The sequence below is a fragment of the Mytilus trossulus genome, chromosome 1 (genome assembly GCF_036588685.1).
Source record: "Mytilus trossulus isolate FHL-02 chromosome 1, PNRI_Mtr1.1.1.hap1, whole genome shotgun sequence".
Classification (NCBI taxonomy): domain Eukaryota; kingdom Metazoa; phylum Mollusca; class Bivalvia; order Mytilida; family Mytilidae; genus Mytilus; species Mytilus trossulus.
The window spans coordinates 105,177,016-105,195,717 of NC_086373.1; the positions used below are offsets into that span (position 1 = coordinate 105,177,016).

Sequence of the window (18,702 nt, forward strand, 5' to 3'; positions counted from 1 at the left end):
AAGAACCCCAATTATTCAATTTTTGATGAAATCAAACAATGTTTAATTTTAGACCTCGATTTGGGCCAACTTGAAAACTGGGCCAATAATAAAAAATCTAAGTACATTTTTAGATTCAGCATATCAAACAACCCCAAGGTTTCAATTTTTGTTAAAATCAAACTAAGTTTAATTTTGGACCCTTTGGACCTTAATGTAGACCAATTTGAAAACGGGACCAAAAATTAAGAATCTACATACACAGTTAGATTCGGCATATTAAAGAACCCCAATTATTCAATTTTGATGAAATCAAACAAAGTTTAATTTGGGACCCTTTGGGCCCCTTTTTCCTTAACTGTTGGGACCAAAACTCCCAAAATCAATACCAACCTTCCTTTTATAGTCATAAATCTTGTGTTTAGATTTCATAGATTTCTATTTACTTATACTACCGCTATGGTGCGAAAACCAAGAAAAATGCTTATTTGGGTCCCTTTTTGGCCCCTAATTCCTAAACTGTTGGGACCGAAACTCCCAAAATCAATACCAACCTTCCTTTTGTGGTCATAAACCTTGTGTTTAAATTTCATTGATTTCTATTTACTTTAACTAAAGTTATTGTGCGAAAACCAAGAATAATGCTTATTTGGGCCCTTTTTTGGCCCCTAATTCCTAAACTGTTGAAACCAAAACTCCCAAAATCAATCCCAACCTTTCTTTTGTGGTCATAAACCTTGTGTCAAAATTTCATAGATTTCTATTAACTTAAACTAAAGTTATAGTGCGAAAACCAAGAAAATGCTTATTTGGGCCCTTTTTGGCCCCTAATTCCTAAAATATTGGGACCAAAACTTCCAAAATCAATACCAGCCTTCCTTTTATGGTCATAAACCTTGTGTTAAAATTTCATAGATTTCTATTCACTTTTACTAAAGTTAGAGTGCGAAAACTAAAAGTATTCGGACGACGACGACGACGACGACGACGCCGACGACGACGACGACGACGACGACGACGACGCCAACGTGATAGCAATATACGACGAAAATTTTTTCAAAATTTGCGGTCGTATAAAAAGTAAAAGATAAATTATAAGTCTGAACACTTCTCAACCTTTATTACAATTTCAATTTTTGTGTACACAAATTTTGAATACATATCAAATGTCAATTTCAACCCAATGTGTAGTGTAATCTGTATCATTTATTCTTATCAACAATTAATATCTGATATAATCATTTATAATGCTTAATATATATAGGTAATAGCTGACCTCACTCCTTTCCAATTTATAACTTTCATGAGTAGAAGTAAATTTTAGAAGACAGTATACAATTACTTAATCAAGTTCATACAAACTTTAACTACTAAGGAAAAAGAATTTTGCATTGAACATGTATAGCATTTACTATAAATTGGTCTTAAAAAAAAAGGTTTCTTGTTGCACTATAAAAAAGAAATGTGGAAAGGAAGTTGGACTCTTTCTTCAAATTGGACCATAATTCAATAGCTGCCAGGGTTTCTAAAATGGTCTCAATAATTGATCATATTTTAGACCTATTTGTACAAAGCACTAAATAACCCTTCAAAAATAATGTTTAGGCTGAAATAACAGCTCATTTGAGGGAAAAGTTCATTAATATGTACAAGTTGGCCTGGATTGCACCAATAAATAAATTCTTTTCTTGTTTCTGAAATTAGAAAGACAATAGAATGAAAACATGTATTCTATAATCAAATAACAACAAATTACAATAAATTGCTTCGTTGAGCGCAGCTGGATATGATCGCAGGCAGAGGTCCAACCTGAACAGTTGAGGCAAAAATGGACACAATATTTGCACTTGATATTGGTCAATACACTATGCTGTTGCAAATTGACACCCACCCAACGGAATTTTTATCCCCAACCTTTTTTTTGTGGTTATAAACCTTGTGTTTAAATTTCAAAGATTTCTATTACTTATACTAAGTTATTGTCCGTAAACCAAATGCCTTCAGACGAGAACGTGATACCAAAATATAACAGCAATTTTTTTTTTAATCTTTTGAACTGGTTAGACATCTATTCCACTCATACAACCAACCTGAAAAATACTGGTATACAATCAATTTTTATAAATACTACCAGCTCACCTTATTCATATCAGAAAAGAGGAAATGTGTTTTCAATATTTTCTGCAAAATATCTATTTTAACAAACAATAAAAATTCATTTTTCAGATAATAAATATTCCTCACTACTGCTATAATATCTCTTTTATAAATATAATAAGAAGCCATTCAAAACTGTTCATGATATAAAACCTCCTAAATAATTGATTTCCATTATTTCCATTTTGAAAATGTTTGAACACAATCTAAATAAACTCTTACTTATTTAAATGTTGCATTCCCTAACCTCACATAAGTGATCATATCTGATTAAATCCTATTTCCTGACCCTGTTAATAACATATAGTTACTCCTATATTTACCCTTACCCATTTTATATCACGTTCCATTTGCAACTTCCATGTCTTCTTCTTCCTCAACAACTTCACCTATAAAGTAAATCAGTATTAAAGGAAACATTCATAGTGCACAACAAATGTCAAACAATGGGTATAGTCTTTTTTTCTAAAGGCATTCTGAATCCAGCTTTTGTAATTGTTTTCCCTCTTACAACATTCTTAATATATTTGCCGTATTAAAATGAAAGTAAAACTAATTAGCCCTATTGCAAAACATGATACACATAGATAAGGCATGACAATTAGAAATATTGTATGGTTGATAGGCATTCTCAGGAAGAATATATTCCTTTAATAAGTTCTTGAATGTTCTTAGGGTCTAGCTTATGCTGAGTTATTGTTCACTAGACCTACTGAATTAACTGATAATTTTCTGGCTTATAATTTATACACCTGTCAAGTCAACTAATTATATAGTCAAATCAAAGTAGCTCTATAAGAAAAAAAATGCTGGTGGACATATTAATAGCTGTGAATGTTATTGAGCATACTTCCCTTCAACTACTGTAAATTCAGAAATTATTGTGAGGTTTTTATTATTGCCAATAATGCGACTGAGTTGTAAACGCAATAATTAAAACTCGCATTTTGTAATTTTTTAACTGAATTAAGTGTGACTTTTCTCAAAATCGTAAAAATTAAAATCGCATTCAAGTGTAAAATGACAAAATCGTAATAATAAATGCATGCAATAATTTATGAATTTTCAGTATCTTTTTCATAACCCTATGCAGTTGATTTCTTTTCCTGGAATACAGCTCAATATTAAGGAGTTCACGTCACTTTCATTACTTCCGCATCACAAGACCTGTCTTACCTCTGAGTCTTCGGATTTCTTTCCCTGGTATATGGCCCGTCTTCAACATCTGATTAAGTCTTTCAACTTCGTCTAATGTTTTGGCATTCGCAATCGCATTCTGTAAAGGACATATCATTTAATCGGTATTAAGGTTTTATAACATTAACATGTAATCATCATCTCTCTTTGATATATTTAAGGATTGTGTCAGAGTCTGAAAAACTTCACCATAAATTTTGTAAATATATCCTTGGTGTTACTAAATTGTGCACTAATATAGGAGTTCTTACAGAACTAGGAAGATATCCTCTTTACATAGACATGTTAAAACAAGTCTTCATGTATTGGCACAGACTTGAGAATTCCCCATCAAACCTGCTGAATAATGCATATAAGGAGTATATGCATTTACATAGCTTAAACAAAGGTAATAATTCCTGGTACACTAATATACTCTTTTATGGGGAAAAGTTGAACTTTAATTTGGCTTATTGTAAAACCCTAAGTAAATATAAATTTAAAAAATCACTTAAACAATGTCTCCGAAACAGTTTTCTTGAGACTTGGAAAGTAACCAGAGATTCTTATTTACAGGATAAAGGTAAATTGAGTACTTATTTCAAATTTAAATTTCATTTGGTACAGAAACCTATCTATCCTCTATGAATAAAGGCAATTGTCAAATTCTTACTAAATTTAGGTTAAGTAATCACAAATTAAGAGTTGAAACTGGTCGTCATGAACGCAGGGTAAATATGTCAGGTAAATTAGAGAGTATTCCACGATGTGAAAGACTTTGTCAATATTGCAACTTGAATGTAACTGAGGATGAACACCATTTTTTATTGCAATGTCCTCTATATGTAACTTCAAGAACCATTTTACTTGATGATTTATTTATGGAATATCCAAAACTAAGAATACTTAATTCGCAAAACCTATTTATATGGATTATGACAAATGATGATGATAATTTTATTAAAAAATTATGCAAATTTTTAACTTCAAACTTAGAAGTGAGAAATAATACTGTCAAGTGAATTAATACAGGTTTAATTGATAATATTGGGTGAAGAGTTATCTTTCTTTTGCTGAACTGACAATGTCGTATATATATGTACTATTGTTTTGTTTTCATATGAATCATATTATAATGTTTAATTTCATATTGTTTCTAAATATGTATTTTAATTTATGTTTTGTCTATTATCCATTTTGTTTGTAATTCATATGCCTATAAGGGCCCTTTGATTAGGAAATAAACATATTTGATTTGATTTGATTTGTAATGGCTACTAGTAACTTGTACTAAAGTTATAGTGCAAAAACCAAAAGTCTTTGGACGACGACAACGACGCCAAGGGGATACCAATCTTCGACCAAAAAGATTACAACACTCCCAAGACCAGGATCATTGTAAAGGGTTAAGTTAAAGTCCTGTGATCTTAAACATATATAAAATTAGTGAGGATACAGTAGCTGTAAATTATGAAATCAGTCATTGATACAATTTGTAACGGAAATCGAACAGGTTGAACTCGGGGAATTTATAAATTCACCTCCAACCATAATTTGATACTGAACTAATATTTTTTCCGTCATGATTAAATTAGTAATTAAACCACAATAAAAGAACCAAGTTCCAATATTTCTGTCTTTTAAGATACTTTGTCTGTCAACATTATCTTGAAAACAAATATATTACAGAATGTAAACGCAAGAGAGGTTTCAATGCAATTTTCTCTTTCAATAACATTTCAAATGGAATGACTCTGATAAAAATAGTTGATCAGCATTGGTTTTTTTTAAGAACTTGTAAGAGACATTACTGACTATTGCTATAAGTTCAATAAAAATCTGCCAAGAATTCTAATGCGAGTGCTTTTACAAAAACATACTGATGGATGCCTGGTTTTTTCTTTGTCTCGTGCAAGTGTCATACTAAAAGATTGAAAAGATTATTTTGTGAATGCATTCAAATATTTATAAATAATGTACCTTTATTAACTCCACATCCTCTTTTGAAGGACCTGTCCTTTCCACCAACTTCTCCCCAGGAACAAATGTTTTACTTCTTTTACCAATGTCCTGTGCTCTTTCTTGTCCCTTCTTTCCCTTAAACATTTTTATTGCTGCTTCTCTTTCCTACAACAGTTAATAATAACTAAATGATTGAATGTTGTTTCATTTACAAAGGGAAACGAGAATCAAACGATTGGTACCTATGTAAAAAAAAAAGTGATATGTTTTTGAGAATTATTAAAACAGTTATTAAAAAGCAAACAAATAAAAAAGCTTTAGTTTATATTTTGTATAATTCAAGTAACCTTTTGCTTTACTTCTAATACTTAATAATACTAAAGTTATTTTTTTACTATTTGGAGAATAAAGAAATTCATATTAATTTTTTTATTTTTTTTTTGTAATTCCCAACATAATTTTCCCCAGTAGCTATTATGCATACACATTTATTCTCATGAAATCTAGTATAAAGGCTTTGGTGTTAATCAACTACTTTTATCAACAGTTTTTTAACAGCATGATAACTTCAAACTAAGTACAAATGTATTAACTAAACCTTTTCTGGAGATAAACACTCTCAGCTGTTGTTTATAAATTTATTTCAGGAATATGTTGAAAGCATCTATCTTCTATTTGATTGTGAAATAAAGGACACAGGAATAGATGGATGTACTTGAAACAAATTTCTGATGATTTACAACAGGGAGGAAAGGATAGTTACTACGGTATTTACCTTTTGTTTAATTCTTTGGAAATCTAAAACTCGTAGTTGAGGTATTTTAAACACAATGTATAATCTGTAATGTTTCTTTGTTGTGACAGGGTTTCGTAATAAACTGAAAAAAAGAAAAAAAACCAGTTTAATTCTGTACATTTTATTCTTAACTGAGTGTTCTGTCAGGTCAGTATCTTTTTCCTACTTTTTATTGTCATTATGAATGAAAAGAGATTGAGCAGAAATACATCTAAAGGCTAACATAGTTTCAACATTAGGCAAGTGCCTATGAATTGTTATATTAAAAAAAAATTGTTATCTACATGTAGGTTAACCCACTGAATATGTTTGTGCCTTTTGAAGTAATAAATTTCGGCAGTAATCCTTTTGTCTTTTTTATATCATTACTGTAGTCAATGGTAGCAGTAAACCAACTTTTAAGATGTTTCGACCATCAGCCTTTTTCAGTTTCTTTATTTTTCTTAAAGACTACATGGCAGACATTTTTTTCTATCATTAAGATGTTATAAAGATGGCCAAAACATCTTCAAAATTTGGTTTACTACTACAATAATGTAGTATAGTATGTTCCCTTTTGGAATTTTTAAAACAAGTTTTTTTATATCAGTTTATGATCTTCTTATTTGTTTATCTTTGTTTTTCATTACTGTTTTTAACTCTGTTACAATAAACAAACTGATATATTTTCTTAAGTACATTTAAACAATTTTTTTAATATTCATTTCAGAATTAAAGGGGTTTGATGAAATCATTACCACCATATCAAATGCTCATCAAAATGAACAGTTCTGTTTCTTTGGATTTAACTTTGAAAGGCTTATGAGAGGGAAGTTATTTTGAATATATAACCAGTGTTCCAGCTAGACCGTTTTCAGAGGGCGCGGCTCCCGCCCTTTCCCCGAGTGCCACCCTGTGCCCTTTTTACAGTTTCCAGGGCGCCTTGCCTTTATTTGAAGATCAATTGTATATTAATTTGTTCATATTGATATGATATGCTATTAAATTACTAAATTTTACCTGGGGAAAAGTTTATGACCTTGTTTACGACCCCCAAGCTAATCAACGGTTTCAACTGGTGTCATAATCTGTTGTTATAGGTAATCCGTTTATCGGATGGGTCATTAATGATCATCAACATTAATTCATTCAAATAGAATCGGTCAGTCGGCAATTATCTTTGATGAAATGTGCATACAACAACTTTGGCACAATTTGCAATGTTTACCGTAGTTCCAAGGAGGAAACGTAATGACAGAAAGTTGAAAACCATAATAAACTCTTTGAAGACATAGTTTTACTTGTTTTCCGTGAAATAAACAGAAAATTCAGACGTATTTGTCATTGACTGCCCTCATTTTTGATACGAAAATAACAAAATCGGCCGCCATATTGTGATCCTATTTACATCATATTTATGTACTGTTTATAATCCTAAAAACAAGGAGCACACCGGAATAAAGAAAGATAAATCAATCTGATTTTTTCCTAGCATTGAGTAAACCATTTTACATATTCTAAAATATGTCTACATACTTCTTGCTTAAGAATATATATGTTTAGGTTTTATGAGTTATGGGAAAGTCAAAGAGGGTCTTAATAGCAGTGTTGGTAGGGGCCTTGGTCATCTTTTTTCTGTATTCTTTATTTTTGATACAATTTTTCACTGTTGCTAATATATCCTAACATTGTGCATTTACTGAGCACAGCTAATTTGTGTTGTATTGCCATTAAGCACAGCAGGGGTAGAAAGGTGAAACTGGTAAAATGTCCCAGACCATAGAAACAAAATGAAACAGGTCACCTTTCAAAACAGACCAGTGTTCTCCCCAGGATTTTTGGATAGCGCTGTGGTAAGCGCGTGATTTTCCACAATTCTCAGTAACTTTGTCGCGTCGCGCGGTTGGTTTGTAATTGATTTTTTATGTGTTTTTCCTATATTATGCTATTGATGTTTTCTCTTGTAATGATGTCCTCATCATGCTCATGGAAGTTACCCTTGGTTTGCTAATGTTATTGTCTGGATATAGACATGATAGAAGAAAAGTCTTTTTCTCCATTGTAAATTCATATAATCCTCATATTATTATCTGTCTGTAAAACCCAAGGAGAAGTCTTTTCCATGGTGGGTCTATACCAGACTGCCTATGTGAAGATTTCTTATTACTAACAGGTGATGTTTCAGTACATGTAGGACCAACAATAAAGTCATTGTCAGCTTCTGTGAGAAAGTTTTCAATGACAAGATTGGTATTTTTTACATTTACTTTTATAAACATTCCTAGCAAAGTGCAACTTTGCAATAAAAATTTGTAAGGGTTCCACGGAACACAGTGTCTCGCCTATTTTTGCTGTAAATTGCAGGCTCAACAACAATGAGGAAAAAAATCATTAAAAATATTCCTCTTGTTACTATTTTATGATTGTAAGAAAATCTAAGTCCATTTAAAAGTAAATTACAGAAAAAACAGAGTAATTTTTTTACAAACTTTACTTCTGGATTTAATCATATGATCATAAATAAGCTTCTGTCCGAGTTTGGTACAAACCCAGAATAGTTTAAGAAAGTTATTAAAATTTTAAAAACTTTAACCACAGAGTGAATGTAATGTTTCCCCGCAGAAAAACTAAGTCCATTTAAAAATAAAATATGGAAAAAACGGATTTATTTACTTACAAAATTTACTTCTGGATACTATCTTATAATCATAAACAAGCTTCTGTCCAAACCCAGGATAGTTTAAGAAAGTTATTAAAATTCTAAAAACTTTAACCACAGAGTGAATGTTTTGTTTCCCTGCAGAAAAACTAAGTCCATTCATAAGTAAAATACGGAAAAAATGGAATTTTATTTTTACAAAATTTACTTCTGAATACTATCTTATGATCATAAACAAGCTTCTGTCCAAGTTTGGTACAAACCCAGGATAGTTTGAGAAAGTTATTATAATTCTAAAAACTTTAACCACAGAGTGAATGTTTTGTTTCCCCGCAGAAAAAACTAAGTCCATTTATAGTAAAATACGGAAAAAATGGAATTTTATTTTTCGAAAATTAACTTCTGGATACTATCTTATGATCGTAAACAAGCTTCTGTCAAAGTTTGGTAGAAATCCAGTATAGTTTAAGAAAGTTATTAAAATTTCAAAAACTTTAACCACAGAGTGAATATTTGTTGACGCCGCCGACGGAATGTAGGATCGCTTAGTCTCGCTTTTTCGACTAAAGTCGAAGGCTCGACAAAAATGAGTATAGTATTTAAAAGGAAGAAATGAACTTGCCCTTTCAATAATGTTCAAATGTTATCAAAGACTTGCTTAAAAAAAGGCTAAAATATTCCAATTATGAATTATGAATATAACATGTATGAAAGAAATCCTATAAAAATATTTTAAAGATATTTTTTATTTTAAAGTTAAATTACCAATCAAATACATAATGTATGCCAATTGAAGCAATTACCACCTTTAGAGGTTGTGCTTGATAATTCTATAAACATTTGAATACGTGCCACAAGATAGGTTTGTCAAGATTTGACAATACTTCTTTTAGGTCTTTCCCTCCCAAATTATCTCCCTTACTGGCTGACATTACTTCCTGTTTACATTTGTGGCCTTTTTAGCATTAAATACTATTCCTAATCCAAGCCATCCTCTGTTTACATTAAATTTAAGGCAGTATTTAAATAATATATATTGATGATCGGTTGACAAATATCGATATTTCATATATATCTACACAAAATTCAGGTTCGACAATTCGGTTGTAAACGTGAAAAAGTAATGATATAGTCATAGATGGTTCAAGCAGAGACATATAATATATGTGTATTATATGTCTCTGGTTCAAGCAATGGTCGAGACCACGTTGTCAGAGAAGGGGGTAACACTTCCCTTATATTTTTTAGAAATGAACTTTTCAGCACCCGAGACATGCATTAAATGTCTCTGTCCATTCCTTTCATAAGTTTCCGTATCTCTTAAAAGCGAAAAACTCGAGGGAGGAAAGGTTAATTTGGCAGTAAAAGTTTTGCAAATGGCGCCATTTTGATCATTTATTGAACTGGTCCCTACGATATTTGACATCATTGGGTAAATAAACGATCTCTCGGATAAATAAACCAGTCGATCACGTGATCGGAATGTGTACAAAATAATACAGGATGTTTGAAATTCAAAAACAATAGCGCTGATTTTTGATTGGATAGCGCCGCGGTCTGCCCAAATACCACCCAATGAATTCAAATAGCGCTGAACATCACGGCGCTAAAACGGCCTGGGGAGAACACTGCATACTGCATATAAAGCTCAACTATGCCAAGCAATGATCTAAAAACTTGTGTGACAAGCTGCTTGACAAGTTTTTCAGGCTGTAAAGTAGAAAGATAGAGTTCTATATAGGCTAATGATGTTGTTCTTGTATAACCTGTGATTCAACAAATAAACACAATGTTTGATTAATACCTTTTATTAAAACATGCCCTTTTCATATTATCATATCACGTGTTAAATGCCCTTTTTCAGGATTGGCACCCTGCCCTTTTGAAATCCTAGCTGGAACACTGATAACAAATGGAAATAAATAATTCCCGTTGTTTTTTGGAAACCATTCAGACACCTATATATATATATTAAAAAACATCAGTTGTTCGACCTGTTAGTCAAATGCGTTTTGTTTAAATATACTTTTTCACTTTTTTTTGGTCCTTTGGAAAATGTTGTTTGTGCTGTTTTTAGACCCTTCTACAACGAAATTTGTTTTACATGCACATGTATTAAAGTTGCGGTTTTTATCCAACGCAATCATAGGTTTGAATGTAGTTTTCAATTTAGACTCGTTTATATATATATATAAGCTACCTGAGATAAGTTAGTGATTTGAGGAATCCAAGAGACCTTTCTGGCAGGGTTGGCAAAAACCTGAGTTTTATGAGTATTGCCAAGCCCAGTGGGAAATACTGGGAAAACCCGGGTTTTACTGGGTTTTAGTGGGTAATACTGGGCAATACTGGGTAATATCAAATACTTGTCTGAATTTTAAAGAGGATTCAGTGATAAACACAAATTCAATACATTTAATAAGATATTTACACCCTATTTTGTTTGTTTAGCATTTGTCTAGATTGGCAAACTGCAAATATAAAGCAAAAAATTTTTTTTTTTCAAATAAATATAACTCCTTTTAAGAATTAACAATTACATGTAAGAAAAATTACATTTAAATAATGTCACTAATTAATTAGTAATTATTCAGATTAGAACACAGATTTGTTTATGTAACAATAATCAGCCATTATAATTCTATAAGTTTTATTGGCATGACCCCTTAGGGTGTTTATTTAGCAATATGAATGTATGACAAATAAAATTAACAAGTCACTTAAACACTGCAATAAAATTTAAATGCATGTTTCAAGGTTTGGATTATTAAAACAATGCTTGATAATTAAAAAGGTATCTTTAAATGTACAAATCTTCTGTTCTGCCTACATATAGAATTAATAGAGAAGAGAATGAAATTGACATTTCAATCTTCTAGAAATGACTGTCAATGGTTATCTGTATAAAAAGTATATATTTAGCTGTTATACTATGAAACTGTGCCAAGTCTTTACTATTTAGTGTTAAAATAAGCATAGAAAATCATATTGCCCAGTATTGCCCACTATTACCAATATCTGGGAGTATTGCCCAGCCCGGGAAAACCCGGGTTTTCCCACCCGGGAATTCCCGGGCGGGTAATACTTTGCCAACCCTGCTTTCTGGTACCTACCTGAGATAAGTCAGTGATTTCATGGAACCAAGAGTGTCCAAATCTCCCAATTCTTGCATACTGTTATTTGATAAGACTAATGTTTCAAGACTTTGTATACTTTCTGGTAATGTATCAGATATTCTCCTGAAAAAAAGTGCAAAAGATCATTAACAGTCTTGTTTACAGATTAAAAACTATAAATTGCTCAGAATGACCTTTTAAATATGGAACAGATAAGAAAATATGTTTAAATCATGATAAAACGTAAAGGAAAACACAAAAAACAAATCATATAAATGCTCAGCGTTCTTCATATCAGTCACAATTAATCCTTCAATTATGTTTCAGTCTATGAACAATGCTATAAAGACTATTGACGCAAGGTGTTTGCTGTTAACCTCAGAAATGATAGCATAAGTTTTATACATCCATTTTAGGATTTCAAATTTCAATATGGAAATTCATAGAAAATGAAAATTTGAATTGTAACAATACTTGTAAGTCTTAAAATTTTACCTCTCATTGATTCATTGTTTGTTCTGTTGGCTTGCTTTTAAAAAAAAATCATCTACCAAACATTTCTTTTTCATATATCTTCATTGCATTGTTGAATAATTTCAATTTTAAACACGTGCTAATTTTGCTTTGATTTATCTGAGAATGGATTTGCTTTAAATTGTAACTTTAAAATGATACTGAATTTAGTTTTACAGTATGAACACATCTGAATGGTGTATATATATATGTCATTATAAACTACTTACGCTACTCTGTTATTGTTGACTAACAAACATTTGAGTCTTTTGAGCAGTGGAAATCCATCCAATTTCCTGATATCATTGTCTGATAAATCTATTGTGTCAAACTGGTCCTAAAATATACAATAATATACATGGACTTTTAAGAGGAGAAAGTTTTTGTTAACTTTAAATTGTTAATTTTCAAATGTATTATAATAATCTGGTCTTCAAAAACACTTAATTTACAGTTAACATGGTTAATTCTGGTTATAATATTTGCATAGACTATTTCTTAGACAAAATTATGCATTTAAGGGGAGTATGATTGTATTTGAATGTCAAATTAAGATTTAAGGGGAGTATGATTGTATTTGAATGTCAAATTAAGGAGTCAAATAACACAGTCAAGGGAATACAGAAAGAAAGATGAACATTTGTAATCCACTAACAACATATTGAAAGCTGATTATAAGTTATATGTCTGGTCTATTATTACTTCATGAAGTTTAAAACATTTTGTTTTAGCTTATACTTAAGTATAATACTGTAGTTTTCTTTGCCTTGGATACAAAAATAAACCCAATTGTTCTGAAAAAAAGATTGGTTTCTATGACCTGTATGATCAATGTGTAAATGATTACGCTTTGTACACAGGCACAACAGCCATTTTGATCTTGTTTTTCAAATAATCTTGATTCCCTTTTCAATTCTTTGTACAATAATGTTTAACATATAAATAAACGGATCTTTAGTTACATATGATCTCTAATTTTTTTTTTTTTTTTAAGTTGTATGGTTGTTTTTTTTCATTTTTTTTCAATCTGATACATACCAAAGTAGCTCCCAAATTTTCAATAACTGGAATTTTGTAACCTGAAATTATAAGGAAAAATATGCCTGTAGTTATTATCATAAGAATGCAGGTTTCAATCATTTTGTTCCTACAATGTACAATCTGTGGTTTGTATAAAAATTTCAATTACAGACAAAGATAAATGTTCAAAACTAAACAATATTTGATAATCAATTAGGATAGGAATATGATGTTTATCATGCAAATAATATGGATCAAACATTAACTGAAGACAATTTTAATCATACCTTTATGAAGCAGCAAGTTTTCATTAAAATTAAATGTTTTGATGACCATCATGTACTCTCAAGTAACTAGTTCCAATTGTATGTGACACCAAGTCATTTTTTTGTTTCATCCTCATTTAAAGGAATTCACTGTGTATAGCTGACAGTAAACTTGAACAGTAATGACTATATTAATAAAATACAGTAAAGACTATTGACAAATGATCTTAACCACCTCATGAGGAAAAGTTGCTTCTCTTTATGAAACTGATAGGCAAAAGTCGTGAGACGTAAAAGAGAAGTGGTATGTTGGGTCATTGCCCTCTAATGTAACATTTTCACTCATCAGAAACTATGTTGATAAACTAAAAAGCAATAAATAAATCATCATTTAACAAAACACGCTGAAAAAGGTCTGCTGTTCTATTCCAGTTATTAAACTAGAGGCTCTAAAGAGCCTGTGTCGCTCACCTTGGTCTATGTGCATATTAAACAAAGGACACAAATGGATTCATGACAAAATTGTATTTTGGTGATGGTGATGTGTTTGAAGTTCTTACTTTACTGAACGATTTTGCTTCTTACAATTATATCTATCATGAACTTTGCCCATTAGTAACAGAGAACTATATTTGGTAAAAACTTACATAAATTTACCAAATTAATGAAAATTGTTAAAAATTTACTATAAAGGGCAATAACTCCTTAAGGGGTCAATTGACCATTTAGGTCATGTTGACTTATTTGTAGATCTTACTTTGCTGAACATTATTGCTGTTTACAGTTTATCGCTATCTATAATAGTATTCAAGATAACCAAAAACGGCAAAATTTCTTTAAAAATTACCAATTGGAGGGCAGCAACCCAACAACCAGTTGTCCAATTCATCTGAAAAATTCAGGGCAGATAGATATTGACTTGATTAACAATTTAACTTCTTGTCAGATTTGCTCTAGATGCTTTGGTTTCATAGTTATAAGCAAAAAACTGCATTTTACCCCTATGTTCTATTTTTAGCCGTGGCGGCCATCTTGGTTGAATGGCCAGGTCATCGGACACATTTTTCAAACTAGATACCCCAAAGATGATTGTGGCCTAGTAGTTTCAGTGGAGATTTTGTAAAAGATTACTTAGATTTATGAAAAATGGTTAAAGATTGACTATAAAGGGCAATATCTCCTAAAGGGGTCAACTGACCATTTTGGTCATGTTGACTTATTTGTAGATCTTACTTTGCTGAACATTATTGCTGTTTACAATTTATCTCTATCTATAATAATATTCAAGATAATAACCAAAAACAGCAAAATTTCCTCAAAATTACCAATTCAGGGGCAGCAACCCAACAACCGATTGACCGATTCATCTGAAAATTTCAGGGCAGATAGTTCTTGACCTGATAAACATTTTTATCCCATGTCAGATTTCCTCAAAATGCTTTGGTTTTTGAGTTATAAGCCAAAAACTGCATTTTACCCCTATGTTCTATTTTTAGCGGTGGCGGCCATTTTGGTTGGTTGACCAGGTCACGCCACACATTTTTTAAACTAGATACCCCAAAGATGATTGTGGCCAAGTTTGGATTAATTTGGCCAAGTAGTTTCAGAGGAGAAGATTTTTGTAAAAGATTACTTTAATTTACGAAAAATGGTTAAAAATTGACTATAAAGGGCAATAACTCCTAAACGGGTCAACTGACCATTTTGGTCATGTTGACTTATTTGTAGATCTTACTTTGTTGAACATTATTGCTGTTTACAGTTTATCTCTATCTATAATAATATTCAAGATAATAACCAAAAACAGCAAAATTTCCTCAAAATTACCAATTCAGGGGCAGCAACCCAACAACCGATTGACCGATTCATCTGAAAATTTTAGGGCAGATAGATCTTGACCTGATAAACATTTTTATCCCATGTCAGATTTCCTCAAAATGCTTTGGTTTTTGAGTTATAAGCCAAAAACTGCATTTTACCCCTTGTTCTATTTTTAGCCGTGGCGGCCATCTTGGTTAGTTGACCAGGTCACGCCACACATTTTTTAAACTAGATACCCCAAAGATGATTGTGGCCAAGTTTGGATTAATTTGGCCAAGTAGTTTCAGAGGAGAAGATTTTTGTAAAAGATAACTTTAATTTACGAAAAATGGTTAAAAATTGACTATAAAGGGCAATAACTCCTAAACTGGTCAACTGACCATTTTGGTCATGTTGACTTATTTGTAGATCTTACTTTGCTGAACATTATTGCTGTTTACAGTTTATCTCTAACTATAATAATATTCATGATAATAACCAAAAACAGCAAAATTTCTTCAAAATTACCAATTCAGGGGCAGCAACCCAACAACCGATTGACCGATTCATCTGAAAATTTCAGGGCAGATAGATCTTGACCTGATAAACATTTTTACCCCATGTCAGATTTGCTCTAAATGCTTTGGTTTTTGAGTTATAAGCCAAAAACTGCATTTTACCCCTATGTTCTATTTTTAGCCGTGGCGGCCATCTTGGTTGGTTGACCGGGTCACGCCACACATTTTTTAAACTAGATACCCCAAAGATGATTGTGGCCAAGTTTGGTTTGATTTGGCCCAGTAGTTTCAGAGGAGAAGATTTTTGTAAAAGTTAACGACGACGGAGACGGACGACGCCGGACGACGCGTGATGAGAAAAGCTCACTTGGCCCTTCGGGCCAGGTGAGCTAAAAAAGAAAAAAACATGATTTATTTATAAATGCCATCTTGTCCCACTTATTAAGGACAGTCTACTATGCTAGTACAGACTGTTCTTACATTCATGAAAAAGAACGTATTCTCATAGAATTATATGTCTGCCAACATGCCCAACTGTTGAATTAAATAAAACTGTTATGAATACCTTAGAAATGCATCTTGGTTTTTTTAACCCTTTTCTTTTGGTTGAAAGAAAGCAGAAAGATGAATTAGCGTTTCTGTGAAGGACGATGTAATTGACTGTTGTAACTGTTTATGATGGGTTTTTTTTGTTGGTTAGTATAATCACTGTTTTGCAAAATAAGTGAAAATTCATAGGTGTTCACATAATTTTATTTTGTTATGATAGGTTTTCAGTGCAAACTTTGCACAATAAGTCAATAATACCAAGAGGTTGTCCTGTAGAATAAAGAAAGATTCAGCAGTACGGTAAGATGGCATACAATAGATAAGTTTTCATCAGTGAGGTGAGTTGGCCGACCTTTAATTAACATGTATATATATTCTCCACAACTCCACGGTAATATTTAATCCTTTCTGCAGAAATCTTTATTCCACTATATAAAACACTTGTAAGAACACATCTAGATTACGCTAGTTCAGTATGGGCACCTTTTAAGAAAAAATATATCGATAAAATTGAAAGTGTACAAAAGAGAGCTACGAAACAAATACCTGGACTTAAAAACCTAAGCTACGAAGAAAGACTAAAGAAATTAAAATTACCAACACTAGCGTACAGAAGAATAAGAGGGGACATGATTGAGACTTATAAGATTATACACAATAAATATGACCCGGAAACTAGTACTTTCCTTAAATTAATGTCGAGTACAGAGAATAGACACAGTACAAGAACAAACAGCATTAAAATCATGCACCAAAGGTTTAATACTAATCTAAGGAAAAATAGCTTTACAGTGAGAATAGCTAAAACCTGGAATAAACTACCAGAAAAAGTGGTTATGGCACCGTCTGTTAATGCCTTAAAAAACAGACTAGACAATCATTGGAAAAATGAGGAACTATATTATTCTGATTACCGCGCAGTTATAACCGGAAGCAGCAGTAACAGTAATAATAATGACCTAATATATGAGTCTGGTGAAGAGGAGCCGTGAGGATCCTGTACCGGAAAACATCTTTAAGTATCTTTAAGTAAGTATATAAGTTGGGTGAGTTTGTAGGCCAGTATGTATGTATGTACTCGAGATTCTGCCACTTTAGATGCACCCCTTGATTAACTGTAAGGGTTAAGCAGATCCATGTACACTCCCTAAGGATGAATGGAGGACAATCCCCAGCCAACGCCGCCTAAGGGAGCATGTAGGACACAGGGAAGTCTGTTATTATGGTGGAGGAAGCGGAAGTACTTGGAAAGAACCACCGGGCCACTAGGTGAGATGTGTGTGAGGGTGAAAATTACCCTTCTGATGTACTGATATTTTTAGCACCCCAAATGAGAATTGAACTTGGAACCTTCAGCACTGTAGCCATCAGTCTAAACCACTAGACCATGAATCAGTGTGTGTGTCCATTTTAAGTGGGGTGATAATTTAAAAAGTGTGGCGATTTGACGAAAAATAGAGACGATTTAGTGATGAGACGATATTTTGGTGTGGAGTATGTGTATTGTTTACACAAGAAATTTATCAAAACCAGAAGAATGAACTCCGACCAATTTTGCATTCATATATGAATCAAAGTTTCAAAAAGATATATTTGCAAAAACTAAATTGCCTTAAAAATTACTGATTATAATAGCCAAGTTATGAAAAATTATATTATTTTGTTGTGTTTTTTTGACAAACTCTGTCATTGTGATCTTTTACGATTCGAGACAGTCAATTTACCTCTGAGATCAAGTTCTCTATCTCGAACTGGGTTTGTATATTGTGCAGATTGTTCAATCAATTCAGCTGTTAGCTTAACCATGGTGTTTCAGTCTTTTTATTAATTCTTGTATTATTTAGATTTTAGTACGCCATGCGTCTGTTCATCTGCGCATGCGATTGTGGAAGTAGTTTAACTTGAAAAACTAATGCGATCAGCCATGAATAGTATCCGGAAACTGGAACTGAGTTTTTCGTAGTTTCAAGCAGGGCCGTAATTTCTATACTATACTAACTTTCTTTAAATTAGTATAAAAAGTCGCATGTTTCAAGTGTGGTAAAATTCACAGTTTTGTGACTCAAGAAAATTCCCAATAAGAGGTTAAATTTTGATATGTCATAGTGTCTCAAAATCTTAACATACTCAGTTTAACAACCGAGGCTCAACTGAATCAATTAAATAAACAAGTAAAAATTATTGTTTTCATTTTTTTTTGTGATGTATAAAT

General features: G+C 31.9%; 1 protein-coding gene across 1 annotated transcript; it reads right to left on the reverse strand.

Moving 5' to 3' along the window:
• Window positions 1-2,465: 2,465 nt before the first annotated feature.
• Window positions 2,466-18,376, reverse strand: LOC134695563 (U2 small nuclear ribonucleoprotein A'-like). The gene is made up of 8 exons (XM_063556838.1): window positions 18,215-18,376; window positions 13,376-13,416; window positions 12,568-12,674; window positions 11,822-11,947; window positions 6,050-6,152; window positions 5,293-5,439; window positions 3,313-3,412; window positions 2,466-2,525 (listed from the first exon to the last, which is right to left on the reverse strand). Exons 1-8 carry the CDS (start codon window positions 18,294-18,296, stop codon window positions 2,476-2,478), a joined length of 756 nt encoding a protein of 251 aa, XP_063412908.1. The 5' UTR covers window positions 18,297-18,376; the 3' UTR covers window positions 2,466-2,475.
• Between the last annotated feature and the right edge of the window lie 326 nt (window positions 18,377-18,702).

What these genes read in the sequence shown, in the direction of transcription:
- LOC134695563 (XM_063556838.1), bottom strand. Translation starts at nt 18,296, where the DNA reads ATGGTTAAGCTAACAGCTGAATTGATTGAACAATCTGCACAATATACA. An exon ending in AGGATGTGGAGTTAATAAAG is followed by an intron (nt 3,413 to 5,292) that starts GTACATTATTTA and finishes TGTCCTTTACAG; the next exon opens with AATGCGATTGCGAATGCCAA. An exon ending in AGAAATCCGAAGACTCAGAG is followed by an intron (nt 2,526 to 3,312) that starts GTAAGACAGGTC and finishes TTTACTTTATAG; the next exon opens with GTGAAGTTGTTGAGGAAGAA.